Raw genomic sequence first — 20485 nt, 5'->3', positions numbered from 1 at the left:
AACAAGAAACTTCCCATCAAGACATGTCTATTTACAGGAAAGTTACTAAAAGTATGGATTTCCTATAAACGGTCCCACACTCCCACTTTCATCTTTAAAATCATGATCTTCCAATAATTTTACACATCATTGCTGCCACTTAGTCATTCTCTATGGATAGAAAGGGATATATTCATATTTATAGATTGATGTCAACATCTATCTCTCCTAGGACAGAGGACACTTATAGCCTTCAAGATTTTTTCACTAAGTCACTACATTACAACTTTCAAAAGCCTACCATGTACAAAATTCACACTCATAATCATCATAACGTCTTCATTTACCATTGTATAATCATCATAAGGTCTTCACAAAGCTTACCTTTATGACCTTTTGCTTTACGGCTAAAACCCATAACTTGTATCCGAATAAAAAAATTTAGTATCTTTATTGAATTCCCCAAGTATTTGGTTCTTAAACGTAGTGAAACACAAATTCAAATAGTGCCAAGCTTACTTGGATTTGCTCAAAAAACACAGCAGCGCACAACGGACCAATCCGCCTATTATATTTTATTTTTGTATCGACAACTCATACACATATCATTAGGCTCATTTACTTCCAAATTCCATTCGTTTATAACATACACAACAGCATACTAACTTCACGAATTGCTTAATTTGATCATCTAACTACACTAATTCAAAAGCTTCACAGCTTTGGACTAAATTAGGTCATAATACGATTTCTCACATTCCGAATTGACATTTTTTTCACTGTTTGATTAAATTTACTTAATAAGTTATATAAAAACATCATTAACAGCTAAGCGCTTCCATTTCTTTCTTATTGATAATTTGTGGCTCATCAAGTTATCAGTTTAGGGAACATACCTCAAATTCCCAGCAGCACCAAACTTTTAGCAGACGCGCTCACTAAGCTCTTCAGTTTGCAAGCTTATACTTCAATTTCGGAAAATTCCTTCCTTAATTTCTCTTTCGAACTTGGATCAATTTGAGTAGGTCGGTATCTTTTCTTCTATCGTTGACTACCCTCTCTCTCAGTTTTAGAAAGAGTAGGAAAAAAAGTAACTATAAATAAGAGAACATTACAATTTTGTTCTCTGAATAATTTTTTAAAATTTTTTGGTCATAAAATAAAGAGTAAAATAAACGAATGGTCCCTGTGGTTTGAGTTAATTTACATGTTTAGTCCTTAACTTAGTTTTAATTCGGACCGTCCTATAGTTTGATTTTGTTACGATGTTGGTCCCTAGCGACTCAAAATGACCAATATAGCCATATCTATTATTTTCATTGTGTTGTTTTATTAACTTATTAAATAAAATTTTAAAAGAAATTTCTTATTAGATATGGCCCCTAGTCTTTCTAATATTGTGAAGAATGAAAGGGAAACCTAAACCACCGGCGACACCTCAGTTCCCCCTTCCTCCTTCTCCCCTCTTTCCGGTGCCACCTCCACAATGCCACTGAAATCGCTACCGCCGACGATGAAAACCTTCACGCAGTTGCCTGGTGTTCATGGGAAATGCGTTGCTCACTCCTCCTTCCAATCATCTTCCCCCTTTTACCCTGAATCAGCGAATCATCCAACAATTATCTGTTGCCCTTCTCCTCTTAACCAATGACACCCACAACCCACCTCAAACCCGTGTCAGCGGATCCCACAAGAAGAAGCAACCTATTGCAGGAGACCCGACGTCCGACGACCAAATCAACCAACGATTTCTGGATTTCGATTTCTTCACTACATGTTTAATCTAAGGTTTAAAATGTCAGATTGAATTAACGTCGAATCATTCCAAGGGCGGAGGATGGGGAACGACTGGAAGCTTCAAGTTAGACCCCTCCGATCCACCAAAATGAAAAAACCAAAGGGAGAAGATTGGATGAAGTAGTGTTGAATTGTGGTTGCCCTTTGTTAAACCTTTAAATCGCAAATCTGTATGTAACAAATTTTCTAATTATTGATCAATCTATCGAGTCTCAATGACATAATATGTTCTCTTGTGTCGATTCACCTAGGGGGTGTTTGGCTTATCTTTTGAGAGGCCAAAAGTTCTTTTTGGAAAAGATAGAATGCAAAAGATGTTTGGTAAAACCATTTTAAAAGTTACTTTTTGATTTTTTATATAAGGAAAATTGACATTTTGAAAAAGTCAGGAAATGCTGTCTTTTTATAAATTTTGTCAAAATGACTTTTGGCTCTAAAAAAGATAAGCCAAACACCCCCCTAGATTGTATTTAGGATTTTTGTATCTGCGATTTTTGTTTCAACGATTTTGCTTTTGGATTTGAGGCACAATTTCAATTTTAGATGTATTTCAGATTTATTGTTTAACTTCACATAGATTTATGGTTGGATTTAAGGTACAAGTTCAATTTTAGATGTATTTTAGATTTATTGTTGAACTTTACATAGATTTATGGTTGGATTTGTGTTTAATTTGGGGTGATTTATATGGTACTGGATCTATGGTCAAAGATGATGACCGGAGTTGGTATCGAGAACTAGATTTATGGTCGGAGATGGTGCCCAGATGTGGTGTCGGAAACGAGAAAAGGATTAAGGTGGAGTGGACTTGTCGGTTCCATTTTCAGTAATATATTAACAATTTACATTATTTAAAATGATAGAAACATGGTGTTCGAGATTAAGTTTCGAGACATAAAACTTTAAGCTTGCAACAGAAAACTTTTCATTTCAAAACTTGAACATATAAATTCCGACAAAAGATCACATTACATGAACATGTGAGATTTAGATCAACAACCATAGAAGGATAAGATTAATAACATTTGTTGTCCTTTGGTCCTCACGGGAGGTTGAAAGATGATGATGATGATGATGGCAAGAACTCAAAGTAGAATCCCTCTAGAGAAAGTCCACCAACAAGCTCCAACACTAGATGAATGCTAGTTCAACTCTTGATAATACAACCTCTTGAGTTTGAACACCCAAAAAAGAATTTTTGGTGTTCAATAGAGTGTATTCTCTTCTTTTATCAACTAACAACTTATAGAGAGAATGAGAGAGTTTGTGAGAGTAAAAATTTCATTTACATGCTTAAGCATGAGGAAAAATGAAAGCCTTTCACTCTTTTTAATCACCTCACACATGCAAGAGTCAATCATGACTAATATAAAAGTCTCTACATGCATTGGACCACCCATAAAGGTGGTATGGAGTGATTATACATGAAATCATGAGAGATAGGAGGGAAAGTTAGTCAAACACTCATTCTCTCTCCTCTTTAATACTCCAAGTCTTCTATTTTATAAACCTAGCTTTTATATTTTATAGACTTTCAACTATATATACATATATTTGTTAGTTTTATTTATTTAATCTAACTCTTTAAATTAAATAAATAAATCTCACACAAAGTGAATCATTTAATAATGAAACAATAAAAGTACTAAACTTTTAATGATTTATACACTCTTCTGAATCGCATTTTATTATTATTATTATTATTACCATGTAATAACAATTCAAGATTTCTAATATTTTAATATAAGTCAAACTCATATACTAAAATTTTAATTCAAGTGTCTACTTGTTATTGGTGTGACCCTATAGGGTCATATGTTATTAGCAATATTGTTTTATTATCAATCTTGAGCAGATAGAACCAACAATCTCCCACTTGCGCAAGATTGAATCGTACAAGGATATACATAGTGGTGAATGTTTAGCAACATTTCACTTACCCCAACAACACATGACGAAGTGCCATTCAACAACATTTAATTCCCATAAGCCCAAAGCTTCAATTGATGTAACTAGGTGATGTATCGGTTATCCTTTTGTTTCGAACATCATGTTAAACATGAGACATGGATCGCAATCATTCTCATTTGGTGTTCAACTTTAGTAAGATTCCTTAGATGTATCACTCTCAACACATAAGAGGAAAAAATTCCACATTGACTACATACGCCTCTTATATAGATCATATTATACCTAATGATGGCCTTATGACTGCATACAACCAATCTATGTCGGTAAGGAAATTGAAATCATATTGTATGATAAAGCCACCGACATTGTGTGCCTGCTTAATGAACTAAATGAGATATTGTTGGATTAGTGTCTAAGTCCATAACTATTTTGGTATGTACTTGACCCGATGGTGCATGGTCCTTTTGGGTTGCCTTCACCAAAGCAACTTGATAGGATGAATTATGGAGAGAGAGGATTAATTATGATTTATTAATATATTATGAGAATAATATATTAAAGGAGAAATCATATTGTTTAATTAATATTAGTCAAGAATTAATAAGAATTAACTTTGTGGCTAAAAGACATTAATTAAACTTAAGGGACTAGAACTGTCAATTGTGTGATAGTTGAATATTGGGCTAATGGACTACATATTAGAGGGGTGGACGAATTCTATGGGTAAACCCATTAGAAATCGTCCAAGGTCTCTAAGGAGGGAGTCCATGGGTTGCTTAGGGCCTAAGCAGTCAAATTAGAGTTTCCTTGTTAGACAACCCTAATAGCCTCACTATTTAAGGATCCCTAGAGCACCAAAAACGTGGTGAACTGATTCCTTAGGGTTTCTACACATTTTTGGTGCCTCCTCTCTTATCATTCTTCATCCTCTTGCTCTTGGTGTTTATGAGCCATTAGAGGAGTGATATTTGTGACTCTAAGCTTTCTAAAGCCATTACAAGGAGGATTTGAGATTGTTATTGCTACATAACAATCAAGGTAAGATCTAAACTCCATTCATAAGTTAATATGATTAATTGTATGCTAGATCTAAGGTTTAAAGTCTTGGATGAATTGCATGTACAATAGAGAAACCTAGATCCAAGCATTAGGGTTTGCATGAGCACATAGGTGATGGGTTTTGGTCATAAGACATCCTACAATATGTTTTATTATGTAATTTTCGTTTTCCCGCACAGTAGAAGAGGAGGCAGTAATGAAAAATTTTCTAGTTTTTTTCTATTAAGTTTAAATTGTGGGGTTTTATAAGTATTTGATGAATTACTTTTGTAAAATATAGAGTTTTGATGATATTTTAATTTATTATGCCACTAATAGATTTGGAAATTAGTGTCATAAAATAAAAAGTGCCACTATATATTAAAGGTTATAGTGGTATAAAAAAAGTGCCACTAAAAGTAGGCTATAGTGGCACAAAAACAAAATGCCACTAAAACTTTGTGCCACTAAATGTAATTTTATTTGTAGTGTGAGGTGGATCCTACCTCTAATAATGTTGCTTCTAGCCTCCACATTGTTGCGTCGTGTGAGGGATGTCAACGGGGACAAACGGCACGGGGATTGCATCCGCCGCCCCCGCCCCCGCCCCCACCCCCAAAATCTCCATCCTTTCCACCCCCGCCCCCGTTCCCCCGTCCCTTATTGATTTTGGGCTAACTTATTTGGGTTAAAATAAGTTCTTGTTTGGGCTAAAAGAAACAATTTTTTGGTTAACAAATAGATATTTATAACATAATTTTACATGTTACAAACAACTTAAAAGCATGTTTTTTGTACATAAAAATCATTTTATTGTTTATTATACTTATATAATTAATATATGTCAATTTATATAATTTATTAACGGGGCTCCCACGGGGGTTTCGGGACGGGACTATCAACCCCCGCCCCCTCCCCCGAAATTAAAACGAGGGTTAACCTTGCCCCCGCCCCCGCCCCCTTCCCCGATTTTTTTCAACAAATGCCCCCATACAAGACGGGGCCCCCGCGGGATCGGGGTCCCACGGGACTTTTTGACATCCTTACGTTGTGCCTTATGAGGTAGCATAGTCCTTTTTCTCCAGTGATGCTGCATGGGGTTTTTGGCTCAAAAATCCATAAATCCATAAAAGGTGCTCTACAATGTGAATGGGGATCTCATGGCCATAAAGTTGGCACCTTTATGTCATGAGACCCCTCCAATAACTGAGATCTGAAAGTAGAACCCCATGAATCACTTTACAAATCCGAAAATGGCTTAGGAAGCCCTAAATGCACCCGAAATCTAAGCCCTAAAGATGAACAACCAAATGGAAGACCAAAACATGAGGCATTTACCTTGATTGAGCTGAAGATGGAATAAGATCTCTGGATCTACAAGCCCCAGCTCGAATTCCCAAGCTTCTTCCTTTCTTTCAAGCTTCACAAACCACCCAAAAGTACCAAAATGGCCTTAGATCACACAAAACGGCTAGGGTTTCGATATATAACTTCTTGAGAGAGATAGGGACGAGGGAGGCTGAGTTAAGTCGTTTAAATAGGGTGCAAACCCTCAGATTTAGGGTTTCCCTCATACAGAACCTACTCGCCGAGTCAGTCTCCCGACTTGTCGAGGAGGTCACTTAAAATGCCTGCGGATCACGACCCTACTCGACGAGTTGGGCCACCAACTCGTCGAGTCCCAGAGAAAATACAGAAGTGTTTAAATTAAATGCGTACCGGGAATCAGGTGCTACAATATCTCTGATCGGATCCACGACCGTCTTGCGGTTGAGAGCATCGACCACCACATTGGCCTTTCTCGGGTGATAAAAGATTTCACAATCATAATCATTTACCACGTCCAACCACCAGTGTTGCCTTATATTCAGATTCGGCTTATCCATCAGATACCTCAGGCTCTTGTGATCTATGTAAATAGTATAATGAACCCCATAAAGGTAATGCCGCCAAATATTAAGGGCGAAAACCACAACCCCCATCCAAGTCATGAGTCGGATAATTCGCCTCATGAGGCTTCAGCTGCCTCGAAGTGTAAGCGATCACACGACCCCTCTGCATCAACACTGCTCCCAAACCCGTGATTGACGCATCACAATAAACCACAAAATTCTCAACACCCTCTCGGTTTCTCACACAACCGTTGCCTGAAGGTCTCAAAAGTCGTCTGCTACTCAGTCCCCCCATGAAAAATAACCATCCTCTTTGTCAATCGAGTCAAAGGAACAACTATCTTGGTTCATATAAGTTCATATGTAAGTTCAAGAAATTATGGAAAACTTCAAGAAATTAAACACATCTAAGTTCATATAATGAAGTCTAAAACACAACCCCAACTTATAAGGCCATCCACATCTTGTTTAATCTATTGGCCTAAGAAATAGGCAAGGTAAATGAAGATGTAGGCAAACATCAAGCTGCAATTAAATCTGAGAAAAGAATTATCCATGGATGAACTTAGATGTGTTTAAATGAATTTTGGATCATTTAAAGAAGTATCAAATAAGAAACTATGCACCTTCATACTTCGGTACGTTGGCATATATAATACCTCAGTTATTAGAGTTTCTTTTGAGGAAAAGGAGAAGATTTCAGTTGCAAAGATGGAATATCATGCTCAAATCTCAAACAAAAACCAACAATATGACCAAATTGAAAACAAAAACTTGTTATACAAAATTGAAAATAAAAAATCAAACAATATCACCGGTGTAGAGAGAGAATATCAATGACCAAATATCCGGTCACCGGTTCCTTGAATAGAGAGGAGAGGGGGGGGGGGGTATCACATGACCAAATTGAAAACAAAAACCAAATCGATGAAATTGTTAGTGTTCGAAGGGTAGAACATAAGCATAATTTGACAAATTAGGGTTCAACACGTAGAAGATAAGCACAAACATCTGGCATCACAAGGGAAGAGTGGTGAATGTTAGAGGTGGCGATGGTAGTACAACAGGGCTCCCAACATAGAAATAAAACATATATCCGGAGAAAAGCGGGGAGGCCATGGTCTCCCCGGGCTTCTTAAGGGTTTTTGTATACTAGGATATGCATATTTTCTAAACGATATTGTAAATCTTCGTATATGATGGTAAAAACAACTATTAACAAGAAGAAGCCTCAAGACAAAACTAAAGTACACTACTAGAAAAACAACCTTTTACGACGCTCATTGCGCGTCGTAAAACGCTCAGACGACGCGCAAATGCGCGTCAAGGAAGGCCCTATCATAAAGAGAGACGATGCGCATTTACGATGCTCATTTACGACACGCATTTACGACACGCATTTATGACACGCAATGCGTATCAAGAAAGGCCCTGTCATACAGGAAGACGACACGCATTTGCATGTCGTAACCTTAGGAAGTGCATTTATGACACGCATTGCGTATCGTTAAAGCCCCTGTCATAAATGAAGATGACACACATTTGCGTGTCATAAGCTTCAATAACCATAATACAAAAATATGTAAACAAATATATACCAAAACAATCAACTTCATCTAATAACATCATGTCAAAAAATTGTAATACATTGATATTAAGGGGATCTAATTGTACATTGTAATTAAGAGGTTTTCCCTAAATATATAACCTAATACTACATTGCTATTAAGGGACACCTTCTGCAATGTAATGCTATACAAACTAAAAAGATATACACAAAGATGATAAACATCAAATTCCAACTAAGTAGATTTGCATCTTGCCTTTCATAATTCTTTAAGACTAATGAACCCTTGCTTCGATAATTCTTGTGACCTGATCAAATAAAATTCAAAAAATTAATAGGCTAAAATAATTATTAGAAGAATCAAACATGGAATGTTCGTTGTAGATAATACCTAAGGCAAATAGACAATCCTTGATCATTTGAACTAGAGAGCATATCATCACAATTCCATCTAACACCACCCATGAGAACTCGTAAAGCTACTCAACCAACATATCATGTCATGTAATGTATTTTTTATTAGTATATTTTCACATAGAAAAAAAGTGAAATAAATGAAAATAGTAAGTACCGATAATGATGTATTATTTCAAGTGAGATGGAGATTTTAAACTACCACGTATTGAAATATAAAGAACCTCAAGCACAAAATAGTTTCAAGTACACGCCCTTTGATTGTCTGGATATAAATGAAAATAGCATGTTCTTCACCCCACCCGGATTCCCAACTATTGTCTCCTTTCACTCCAACTCCACCTTTATACATAAGCCAATTAATCCAATCATCAAAATCTTCCATAGCTCTGTTCACATCACATCCCAATCATCAAAATCTTATAAGCTAGATTCATGAATTTGGAAAAAGAAAATAAAATAACTGGAAGCATACTTCTGCCATTCGAAGCCATGAAACCACATGAAAACAACTGCTCAATGTCAGCAATGTCAGCAGAACATACGAAACACTACCTCCTTTAGTGTACCCATAACCAACACTTCCCAATATTAAGCGGTCAAAGCCTGCAGATGTGGGATCACATACTATGAACAATATTACACACAATTAAATCAAACATTAACATTTAGGCACCACAATACAAATAAATTAGACTAAATTATGCATTATTTATGATTTATGATATGCTAGTAGCTCAGTCTATGAAGGTTAAATGAAATAGGAGAATTAGAGTATTAGATTATAAATATGGATATTTTATCTAGAAAAAAAATGATCAATAATTCACACAAATTAACAATCACATGCCACATACTCTCAGTTTCATTCAATACTATCATCTTACCGACCGATGAGGGCAGGGATTCATTATAGCAGAGTCCACAACCTTCAAACATTAAGATTTCATACAATAATACATCAATGCACATTAATCAAACATTCAAAGTTACACCAATTTAAAGATGGGACTACTTAAATAACAACAATACCCTGTCAAAGCTTACCTGAGTTTGTTCAGGTATAAGGAGGATATCCTTTCCTAAAGAATCTGCCAAAAAGACCTATAAAAAAAATTAAACTTGCATGTTAGAGATTATATATGTTGCCTAATAACAGACCTAATATGCATAAACCAAATATCAACTTCAAGTAAGTAAATAAAGAAAGAAAACTGGAGGAAGAGAAAACCAGAATTCTGTAGATATGGCAGCCGGAAGCAACATAAATCCAACAAGAAGTTTTGTCGTTACTAACAAAAAAACGGCTTATAATGCAGGTTTGTATGGCATCACATTGCACGAGCACATAAATTCAAGAGCATTATTTGAAGCTGAGGTTTGTATAATGGATGGATAACAAAAGATAAAGAACAGAAGGATGAGAAGGTATGAGTAGCTAGGGGTGTTAATCGGGTCAACCCGATCGGGTTTCGGGTTAATCGGGTCGGGTTATTTGGGTTTTTTTAGAAAAAAAATCTGACTCGAAACCCGACCCTATTATGCTACGGGTTAGTCGGGTTTCGGGTAAATAGGGTCAAACCAATCGGGTTAGTCGGATTAATTATAAATTAGGCATTTGATTGTTTTGTGACTTGAAGAAATATATATAACGATTATTATTTATTAACTTTTTTTAAACATGCAACTAAATTACCATTACGGTTCTCTACTCATTATTTTTATCCATGTAGCCAGCAACTCATGATCCCACTGATGTATATGAAAAGCATTAGACTAAGATTTTAGAACACCACTAAAATGATTAAATTCCCGACTAAAAATCAAACCTATTTATTATCTAGAAACTTAGGTAACTATATATGTGTCAATTCTTGTAATTTCTCTTCTATTTTTCTTATATGACAAACTGCTTCCATTAATGTTTCCGAAAGTGCCCCTGAGTACATATATAAGTACAAATTTATAGAGCACATTTCACCAAGCTCTTCTTCCACTTTCTTGTATATATTTTCTTGCAAGCTTTAAGATTTTTTCAGGTCACCGGAAAGCACATCACCACCACCTAAAAGATTCTTACTCCGGTGATCATCATCAACTAAATCTTCATGCCCTTGAGATGAATATGAGAAAACTTCTTTAACCACAGTCCGATCGGTTTCAAACATGGACAAAACTTGAAAAGACAACATGTCAAGATCTTTTTGGAGTGGACTCACTGTAATTGAGTAATTCAATTGATCCCTTTTCAGAGCTGATTCTGAAGTTGTAGCTCTTTTTTGTAACTCCTTTTTAATGGAACTCAATTCACGTCTTTCTTCATCGAATCATAACATCTGCTCATTTATTGAGTAAGCACATCTTGAGTGTTCATTTTTTAGGCTTTGAAACTCTCCAAGAATCTTTTTATGGTTTTCTTCAAGATCTTCCACAAGTACTTCATAGTAACACTCCATTTGTTCCAGCTTTCTAACAAGACTTTCACTTTCAGCTTTTGCTATCTTCAACTCGTTTAAAAGTTCCAGATGTTGCCCTTCTGTTGAGTTAATTGTTGATGTAGACCCTGGTTCTTGAAGGGGTAGAATTGGTCTTTTCTCTAATTTCATTTTTTTTTCAACTACTGTAGATTGTTTTTGAACCTTGAACATTCTTATTTAAGATCTGTAACCTCTTTCATTAATTCTTGGCTTGAAGAATCTTCAATAGCTAGTTCTTGTTGCAAATTTTGTGTTTCTTTACACATTTCATTTGCATAATTCTGTAAAGTGTTTACTTCCATTTCGAGCTCAAAAATCGATGACTCAGCAACCTCCAAGCTTCCTCTGAGCCTTTGATTCTCTTCATAAGAAATTGCCAATTCATCAGATCCGTTTCTTTTTTTGACTTAGTAACCCTGTTCTTAATGCTATCAACTTCATGAGTGATTGATGGATCATACTTGTAGTTTTCTGATGTGTTTGATGAGTCATCTTTGCTCCTGCTCCTTATGGGGACTATTGGCAACAAGTGCACCTATTCGAGTATCAGATCTTAGAGCATCCACAGCAGAGATATATGAGTCTTGGTTAAAGAATAAAAAGGGTAAAGGATCAGACGTGGTGAAGCCGGATATGCAACAATGGTTTGGGACTTTGATATTGAATGGTCTTTTAAGGGTTGTTTCTGGAAAGAGGCTTTTGCTCAACAAGGAAACTCTTTCAGTTATTTGCAGTAACAAGGTTCCTCAGTCAATATCACAAAATTTAACTTGAGTATAAAATCCTAATGCTTACTCATTAAATAGACCATGACCATCAAGATCATTCTCCCTTATCTTTGGGCCAGTCCTATACCATCCTACCACATGCTCCTTAGCTGCAACAAAAACTTCAATATTTCAAAAACAACTTTACTGCATAAACTAGGAAAAATATGAATTAAAACGATATCAATAATATAAGTTTTCTTTGTTATTTTTATCATTTATAATATCGATAATTCTTGACAACTTAGTAATAGAAAAGATCATTATTTATCATTTTCCTCTTAGTTTCTATAACTTTTGGAAATTCACTTAATGTGTTGTGAATACATGGTACTCTCTAATCATATAACCTAAAATACCCTCTGCATAATTTCTAATACTGTTATTTATTTTATTTTCAAGGTGTGATTTACAGGGGAGCAATCTTAGCAAACCCAAGTTACTTTAATCTGAATAAAAATTAATCAAACAATGTAACTTTCTCAAGCCATGGAAGTAAATTCATATTCAAGTGGGAGAGGTAAACCAACAAATGAGTAGTATTCGTATATTAAATGTGCAGAAACTTATTTTAAGGATTTAATTTTGCTGTTGGGTTATTTGGATATTAAAACCAGATTACCTATGGTGATAAACATAGACTTAAGTGCAACAAAGTAAATAAATAAATAAATAACATTATAAACATAGACTTAACTGCAAACCATCATACTTACTTAAACCGGCCTAACTATGAGAATGACCAAAATACCCCTCATTAGCTCCTTTATTCTGTACTTCTACTTATTTCCTACCCTTAAGACTACTAGGAAGTGTCACAGAGTTAGGTGATTTACTTATTGCTTTATAAATGTTTATAAATCCTGTGATTATTTTGGGTTTGAATGAATAACACACAGTTGGATACATGGATTGCAATCCTGTTGTGTAGAAAGTGTAGATCACTCCTACACATTTTGAAGAACTATGCAGAATCCATTCATCTAAAAATAACAAGAAGAAAAAGAGAACAAATTCTTTAGCTTTTCTGATAGATCACCACTAGGCATCACCAAATTTTGACCAATATAGATTATTTACAAATGTACTCACTACTCGTTCCCAGTAAAGCACTCTTGTCAATTCAATAGTCACGCACTAGGGCTTCATAGCACAATAGAAAGAGAAAGCAACATTAGCATAGAAGGCAGGTACCTGATACAAGATTCATGGTTCAGGTCTATAGAACTTCAAGTTCAGGAACTCCTCGGTATCTATAGAACTTCAAGTCCAGGAACAAACAGTAGAAACCATGTATCCACAATTCATGAAGTATTGTCAATTTCTAGGTTAACCAAAGTAGAAAATCCAATAAATTTGTCAAGAAATGTATACATGTACTCAAGTTAAAAAGACACGAGAGTACCTTTGGCGGGAGCATTGATAAATAAAACCCTATACGAGGCATTTCTGGCTTATGTAGTTAATAACGAGGGTTTATGGGTTTTCTTGGTGGGGTATTCTTTTTATCAGTGGATTCATCTTACTCAATCTCACATACTGATATTGATTTCCTGCTTCTAATCCTAGAACTTGAACAGTAGCTCTTCTTCCTCCTCTTTGACCTAGAATCATATGAATCGTCTGAATCATTGATGTGAAGAACTTGAAGATGAAAGATGGAAACAGAGGTGGAGGAGCACAAGGGAAACCAGATACAATAGAAATGAAGGCCAAAGACCGCCTAAGAAGTGATTGATGCCAAAAAAATAGGGGGGAAACGAAAATCGCTAAAATCGCATGAGATAATCCATGAATTTTAGGGAAATACCACCGGTTGTTTGGGGTTTTTCTTAGTAGCGGGATTTTTTTATAATTCTTTTGGGATTTCATTGTGTAATTTTTTGGAGTGCAATTCGATCATCAATGGTAGAAGGGTTTTTACAGAGAATGAAGATCTAGAGGGAAGGATGAGGATGCATATCACGGGTGGTTTAAAATAGTGATGGGGGTTTTGTTATCGGTGTAGTGCGACAGGAAAGAATGGTTGGAGAAGATGGTCGGAGACACTTGGCGGAGCGAGATCGGAGGTCGGGTGGTGGTACGATGCTGCTATGAAGACGAAGGCCTAGGGTTTTTTCTTGCTAATTGGAAATTTTTGGGATTCAATAGGCGGGTCAAATCCCGCCATAAAAACGCGTGTTTCATTAAAATGTTATAAAGCGACACATTTAGAGGACGCACATTTTATGAAAGGCGCCCTTCGCATTTACTTTTTTTTTTCTTTTCTAACACTACTTTTAGGGCACGCACAAATGCGTGTCCTATATCCTTCAAATTTTGCAAAATTGACATTATTTTTTAGGGCTTACACAAATGCGAGTCCTCTATCAGCGAGTGTCATTGTTTGCGCGTCATTAAAGGGTTGTTTTCTAGTAGTGGTAGCAAAACATGGTGTCGTAGAAATAGAGGAACCCAAAAAATTAAAGTAGTACAGGGAAAGAACTCATCATGGTTAAATAAAAGAATAAAAAGAAAACCATAAACCTACAAACCAGCCACTAAGACATAATCAGAACTTGTTCTCCATAGGTCACCATATAATATTAATAGAAGATTTTGAATCATGTTGGACTTGGATCGTAAATGTCTTTCTAGCATAAACTTTCTCCTCGTCCCAAAATTCCGAGGAATCTGTTGCAACTTTTGTTGTTTGCAGCTGATCACCTTTACTTTTCCTAGGAACGAGCTCAGCTCCAACATAACTCTCATTCTTCAATAAATTCCAATCCATGACTTTTAGGGAAAATGAAATCATATTGTATGATGAATTTGGAAATGCAGTGTGCCTCAATGAACCAAACGAAACGTATCCTATGAATGTCATTGTTCCATCATATATAGGCTCTACTGCTTCATTAGACTCCCGCAAAAGCTCAAATAGAGAATTTTCTTCATATACCTCCTGCTTCACGACTATATTAATACACGGACGGTAGATTTGGGTAACTACACATACTAAGAACCCACAATATTCATTGTACCAATCATCAGGAAGATGCAGTGTAAATGTTCCCCTAAACAACCTACCCACAAACCTATTTGGAACCTGAGGTTTAAGAATGATATTGATAAAGTAAACTTCAATAGCATTTCCCTGCCATGGAAAACATATTTACTTATAATTCTTAGGTTTGGGTTTTATATGATAATGAGTAAAATTTAAAAGGTAAGTAGAACTAAACCTGGAGCATGGAGTCAAGTAATATGCAACCAACAAGTTTGTTGTTTCCCAGAATTGAGACATTCCACAACCATTTACAGTTTGAAATATCTCCCAAGCTTTCAAGTGAGAAACAACCAATTGCTAAAACAACAGCTATACTTGATGGCAGATCTGACAATTTTACAAGGCCTTGGCAGCATGACACGTCGAGCAGTTTGAGCTGAGGAACTTGCAGGAAACTAAAATTTAATTGTGAAAAGTGATTTCCTGATAGATAGAGTTTCCGCAAGTTGGGTAACTCCCAAACAGCAGAGCCGATTTCTTTATCTCCCAAACTGCAGAAGCTAAGATCCAACTTTCTCAAGTTCTTGAGAAAGAAACGTAACCCTATGTGGTTCATATTGATGTCACGCAAAAAATGCTTCACATTTTTGTGAGGGGAAGAAGGCTCCATTAAACAACATTCAACACCAGGAAGATTGCTGCAACCACACCTCCAACAATTAACAAAAAAGTCTGGACAAGATCCTACAGAGGACGCAACTTTACTCCCACTATTATCATCCAAATGAACATGTGGTAAACTCTCCTTGTTCTCTTCTTGGATCCCTGAGAAATTAAAAAGTTCAGGGCATGCCAAGAACTTAATGGTCTTGAGTTTCTTTAGTCGAGTAACAGGTGGAAACATCTTAAGACGATCACAAAATTTAATACATATGAGAATAAGCTTTTCCAAGCGTCCAATCGATGGATGAATCTCTTTTAAACGCCAACATCCATTAAGAATGAATCTTTCAAGATTTGGAAGTCCATCAAAATCTGGTGTCATGATTAGGTTATGCAAATGGCAGAGTTCAATTGTCTTCAAATATGGCAGCAACTGTTGTATACAAGTGCAAGCAACTCAAAATTTTGGCACACATACAGGCATATATATATATATATATATATATATATATATATATATATATATATATATATATATATATATATATATAAGAAATATGTCTCAACTTAGACAAAAACCAATTCCTATGGAAATCATTTGAAGTGTTTGTTTGATAACAATATAAAAAATACTTAATATAAACAAAATAATGAAATAGTTTTGAACCCAAATTGTTATAAATGTTTTATAATGGTTATCAATCAACAAAAAATAAATTTATGTTAAAATCTTACGTAGATAATAATACATTGTTTATCTTTAAAAGGGTATTTATATTGAGCTTTACATGAATACCATGGATTACAATGACCAAGGTGTCTACATCATATCAAACAAGTTATGTATTACCAAGTTTATCGTGATTAAGAGAATAAAGGGTTTGTGCTTTCAATACTAGCTACTAGTTATAAAAAATATAGTTGAAGCTGCTTGATGATATTAACAATTAGTTAGGTCGAACATTCATCGTCCACTTTGTTTTCATGTCTTAATTAGCAGAAAGACAATAAGAATTACCTTATAACCCTCCCAAAGTTGTTTTTGCAAGCTGTTAAACAAAATTAGACGACAAAGCTTCCTTTGTGGAAAATTACTAGGCATAAATTCACCGGCATATTCAATCCACCTAAGGTTCTTCATGTTTGCAGCAATTGGCAGATAAGAATAAGCCATATTGTATCTAACTTTTATTGCTTCAATCATCTCAAGTTCCTATGATAGAGGAAAAATGGTGTGAGAGTTGCAGTAAGAGTGCTTCTTTATACACTTATATCATGAAAAGCTAGCTCAACCATTACCGTCATTGCATCTATAGCACATATAGTCATAATATCTTCCTCCTTCCAAATTCTACTATGTTTTTCAGGATTGTTAGGGTGTTCCCCTCTAACAATGTGATGTCCCATTTCTTGCACAAGATCATGCATATCAAACTCACCATATTCTGAAATAGTTATGAGAGCCTTTTGTATCAACACCTTTACTCCTATAACCGGATGGAAACCACATTCACCAAGGATCTTCATTGCCTTATCTTTCCGTTCCCTCCTAAAAAAGCATGCAATATCTAGGAACAATTCTTTCTCAATTGGTTTAAGTCCATCAAAGCTGATTTTTAGCTTTTCTACAATATCAGTATCCGGGATCTCTTTTAGTCTAGCTAATGCACTCCTCCACTCATGAATGTCTTTGTCACAAAGAAAAGAACCAAGAACTGTAAGTGCCAATGGAAGCCCACCAGCATAAGTGATCACCTCTTTTGAAAGATGGTCATAATCTTCCACAGGCCTCTTATCCCGGGGTGCATGCTTGTAAAAGAGCTTAATAGCTTCATCACTGTTTAACAATCTAATATTGTATACTGCATTTACTTTGTGTGCGGTTAATAAATGTTTATCACGGGTTGTTATTATTATTCGGCTTCCTTCACCAAACCAATCATGTGATCCAGCTAGTGCTTTTAACTGGTCGAGGTTATCGACATCATCTAAAACAATCAAGACCTTTCTGTGGCGAAACCTATTATTTATCAAGCATCTTCCTCCTCCAGCTCTGTTTACTTCCATTTCTGAAAGAATTTTTTCTTTCAATTTTCCCAAACCATACCTGCCTGATTCCTCTCGAATATTTTCAACAAAGCAGCAGCTGTCAAACTTGGTAGAAATTTCATTGTAGATAGAAGATGCAAGAGTAGTTTTACCACCACCCCCAACCCCCCATATTCCAATCATGATCACACCACCTGACCCAATTTGTAACTCCAATTTCAAACCTTGCAAGCGAGCATCAATTCCGATCAAATTCTCATTTGCACTTGAAGTTGCTGGCTGCAACTTCCATGAAATTTCGACTACAATTTGTTTGATGCCTTTTGCTTCATGCCTACACATTGGACATAAAAGGATAATTAACACCTGCTCACATAGAAAAAAGATTACTCTATGAAATAAAGAGACCAAGTCCTAATTACCTTTTACTTTTCACATCCAAACAGAATTTCTAAAATCAATAACACAAGTAGTTTGTAGCAACTTTCTTGGGAAGAAGGAATAGTTTCAAATTGCAAAAAGTAAAGCTACATGGGTTTGTTGTCGTAACTTGAAGAGAGGTGTCATGTACGAATTTAGAAATAAGAACATAATAGATTACATCACAGCTTAATTTGAGCTTATCCATAATCCTAGGACTTGGGATGCCTTTTAACTTGGCCACTAGCATACGAAAACACATTTACTTTGAGCATCTTATAATCTTGAACAGAAAACATATTTGGCTCAAAACAAGTGATGTAGTCAAATCCTCTCTGTTTATAAAGTCATCAACTTCACCAAGAAATATTAAAACGAAGACAAATTACCCATTGGCAATGTGTTTGGGTTCCCATCCAGAAAGGTTACTTGCATCCACGAGTGCTTTTCTCCAAGATTCAACCTTGGTTTTGTTGTCCAACTCGTGTTTAGCAAACACTTCTCCGTATTTCCGTTTTGGTTTTCGTACTTGAGCAGGATTCACGTCATAAAATATAGGCATAACGATCTGGCCTCTCGTATCCCTGCATTTCATAATATATGAAAGTTCATCCAGACACCACGACGAATCACAATAGTTTTTTGAAAATACAATGATGGCTATCTGTGATTCTTCAATAGCCTTCATAAGGGATGGGTGGATCGATTCGCCTCGGGGGAGTGTTTCGTCGTCCTTGTAAGCAAAGATACCTTCTTGTTCAAGAGCCGAGTAGAGATGGCCCACAAAAGTATTTCGAGTATCTTCTCCTCTGAAGCTAAGAAAAACATCGTACTTCCAGAACACAGAAGATGATGGTGATACCATCAATGTCTTGACTTATTGAGATAGAAGATATGTGGTTTGAGCACCTCAATGAAAAGAACTTTATACAGAGATGTGAGTTTCCAATATAACCTGTTATCATGTTGGAAAACCTGTAAGAACTCAAAATTGAACAGGTTACCACGTAGAAAATCTCATAACCAGTCCTTACATTTTATTTTTCATTTCTGGTCGTAAAAACTCCTTTGAATGTATAATAGAAGTTACAGTTCTAAAGATAGGCATGAAACAATTTAGGTAATGTGAGTTAGTTTTTCCACAATCACATTGTAAAAACTAATGTTTTACTCTATATTCTACTTTGAGATTCTTCTTAAAAGAAGTGGAGGAGATTTCTGAGCAAAACCAAATTTTAGCAAACTCCCTTCCCGAACTCTGTACTTTGCAAGCTCATACATTAATTTCCATGGGAAAATAATGAAAAAGTAATTATAATTCCATACGGTTCATTTGCTATGATGGAATGGAATGAACAAGGTAATAGTATAGATCATTACATTTTATAGTCATGTTAGGTTGGCTCAAAATAATGGAATGAATTATTCGAACATAATTTTTTGTTATGGATTATATACAAAACTAAATATATTAACTTGATTAATTAAACGTGTTATTTTATTTAATCAAATAAAGGTATTCTTAAATAAATTACATATAAGCATATTTCATTTCGTATAAAATATATGCTATATGTATTTCAAATAGTTAGAAAAGAAATTATATATCAATTACAAAATTGTTTTCACACTTAAGATTACCATAGAATCTTAAAACATAATTACAATATTGTTTACAAACAGCCTCTCAAGTTCATGCTAACTAAGGGTAAACTAATACACTCCATGAAATTCAATCGAAATGGTCTTATGTAATTTTTAAGTTTAGCAGACCATCAATATACAACAAAGTTACTTAATTCTGGATTTCCTAAGCACTACCACTTTCATCTTCACCATTCTGATCCTCTAGAAAACTTCACACTCGCATCAATGGTGCCTAGATCCAATTCTCCTTGGAGCGCAAGATATATGTTCACATTTATAATTTGATGTCAACATTTATCTCTTGTAATACAAAAGGACATATATAGCCTTTAAAGAAACTTTACTAGGTCACTATATTACAATTTTTATAATTTTACCATCTATTAAAATTCAGACTCGTAATCATCATTAATTATAAGTGTATTGATTATAAGTCTCTATTGGTTTCACAAGGCTTAATTTATGAACTTTTGCTTTCCCATTACACCAACACCTATAACTTGTATCCGATTTAAAAAGGTTAAGTTGAAACTCGCCAAAAGGTCCCAACAATAGATCCTCTACTTATGTTTACACCAAATCAATATTTTCATCGCTAACCAGAATCAATTTGAAACAACACAATTGGTAGTCAGTAAATGTCCTAACACCTTTCGACAAACACACATCACTACAACACGGACCTGTTTCACTTTCTTTTTGTATCCACAACACATACACACATCATTAGTCATCATCCTCCAAATTCCATTCATTTATAACATACACACATCACTATAATTTGATCATCTAACTACACTAATTCTAAATCTTCACAACTTCCATTTCTTTCATGGTAACTTATAATTCATCGATTTATCAGTTTGAAGAATGTA

General features: G+C 35.2%; 1 protein-coding gene across 1 annotated transcript; it reads right to left on the bottom strand.

Moving 5' to 3' along the window:
• Positions 1-14414: 14414 nt before the first annotated feature.
• Positions 14415-18913, bottom strand: LOC145067022 (TMV resistance protein N-like). The gene is made up of 5 exons (XM_079014251.1): positions 18353-18913; positions 16779-17877; positions 16513-16698; positions 15067-15927; positions 14415-14978 (listed from the first exon to the last, which is right to left on the bottom strand). Exons 1-5 carry the CDS (start codon positions 18826-18828, stop codon positions 14415-14417), a joined length of 3186 nt encoding a protein of 1061 aa, XP_078870377.1. The 5' UTR covers positions 18829-18913.
• Between the last annotated feature and the right edge of the window lie 1572 nt (positions 18914-20485).

This window comes from Lactuca serriola, chromosome 8 (genome assembly GCF_051521515.1).
Source record: "Lactuca serriola cultivar US96UC23 chromosome 8, Lser_US96UC23_V15, whole genome shotgun sequence".
Taxonomy (NCBI): Eukaryota; Viridiplantae; Streptophyta; class Magnoliopsida; order Asterales; family Asteraceae; genus Lactuca; species Lactuca serriola.
This window is presented reverse-complemented; position numbering and strand designations above follow the sequence as displayed.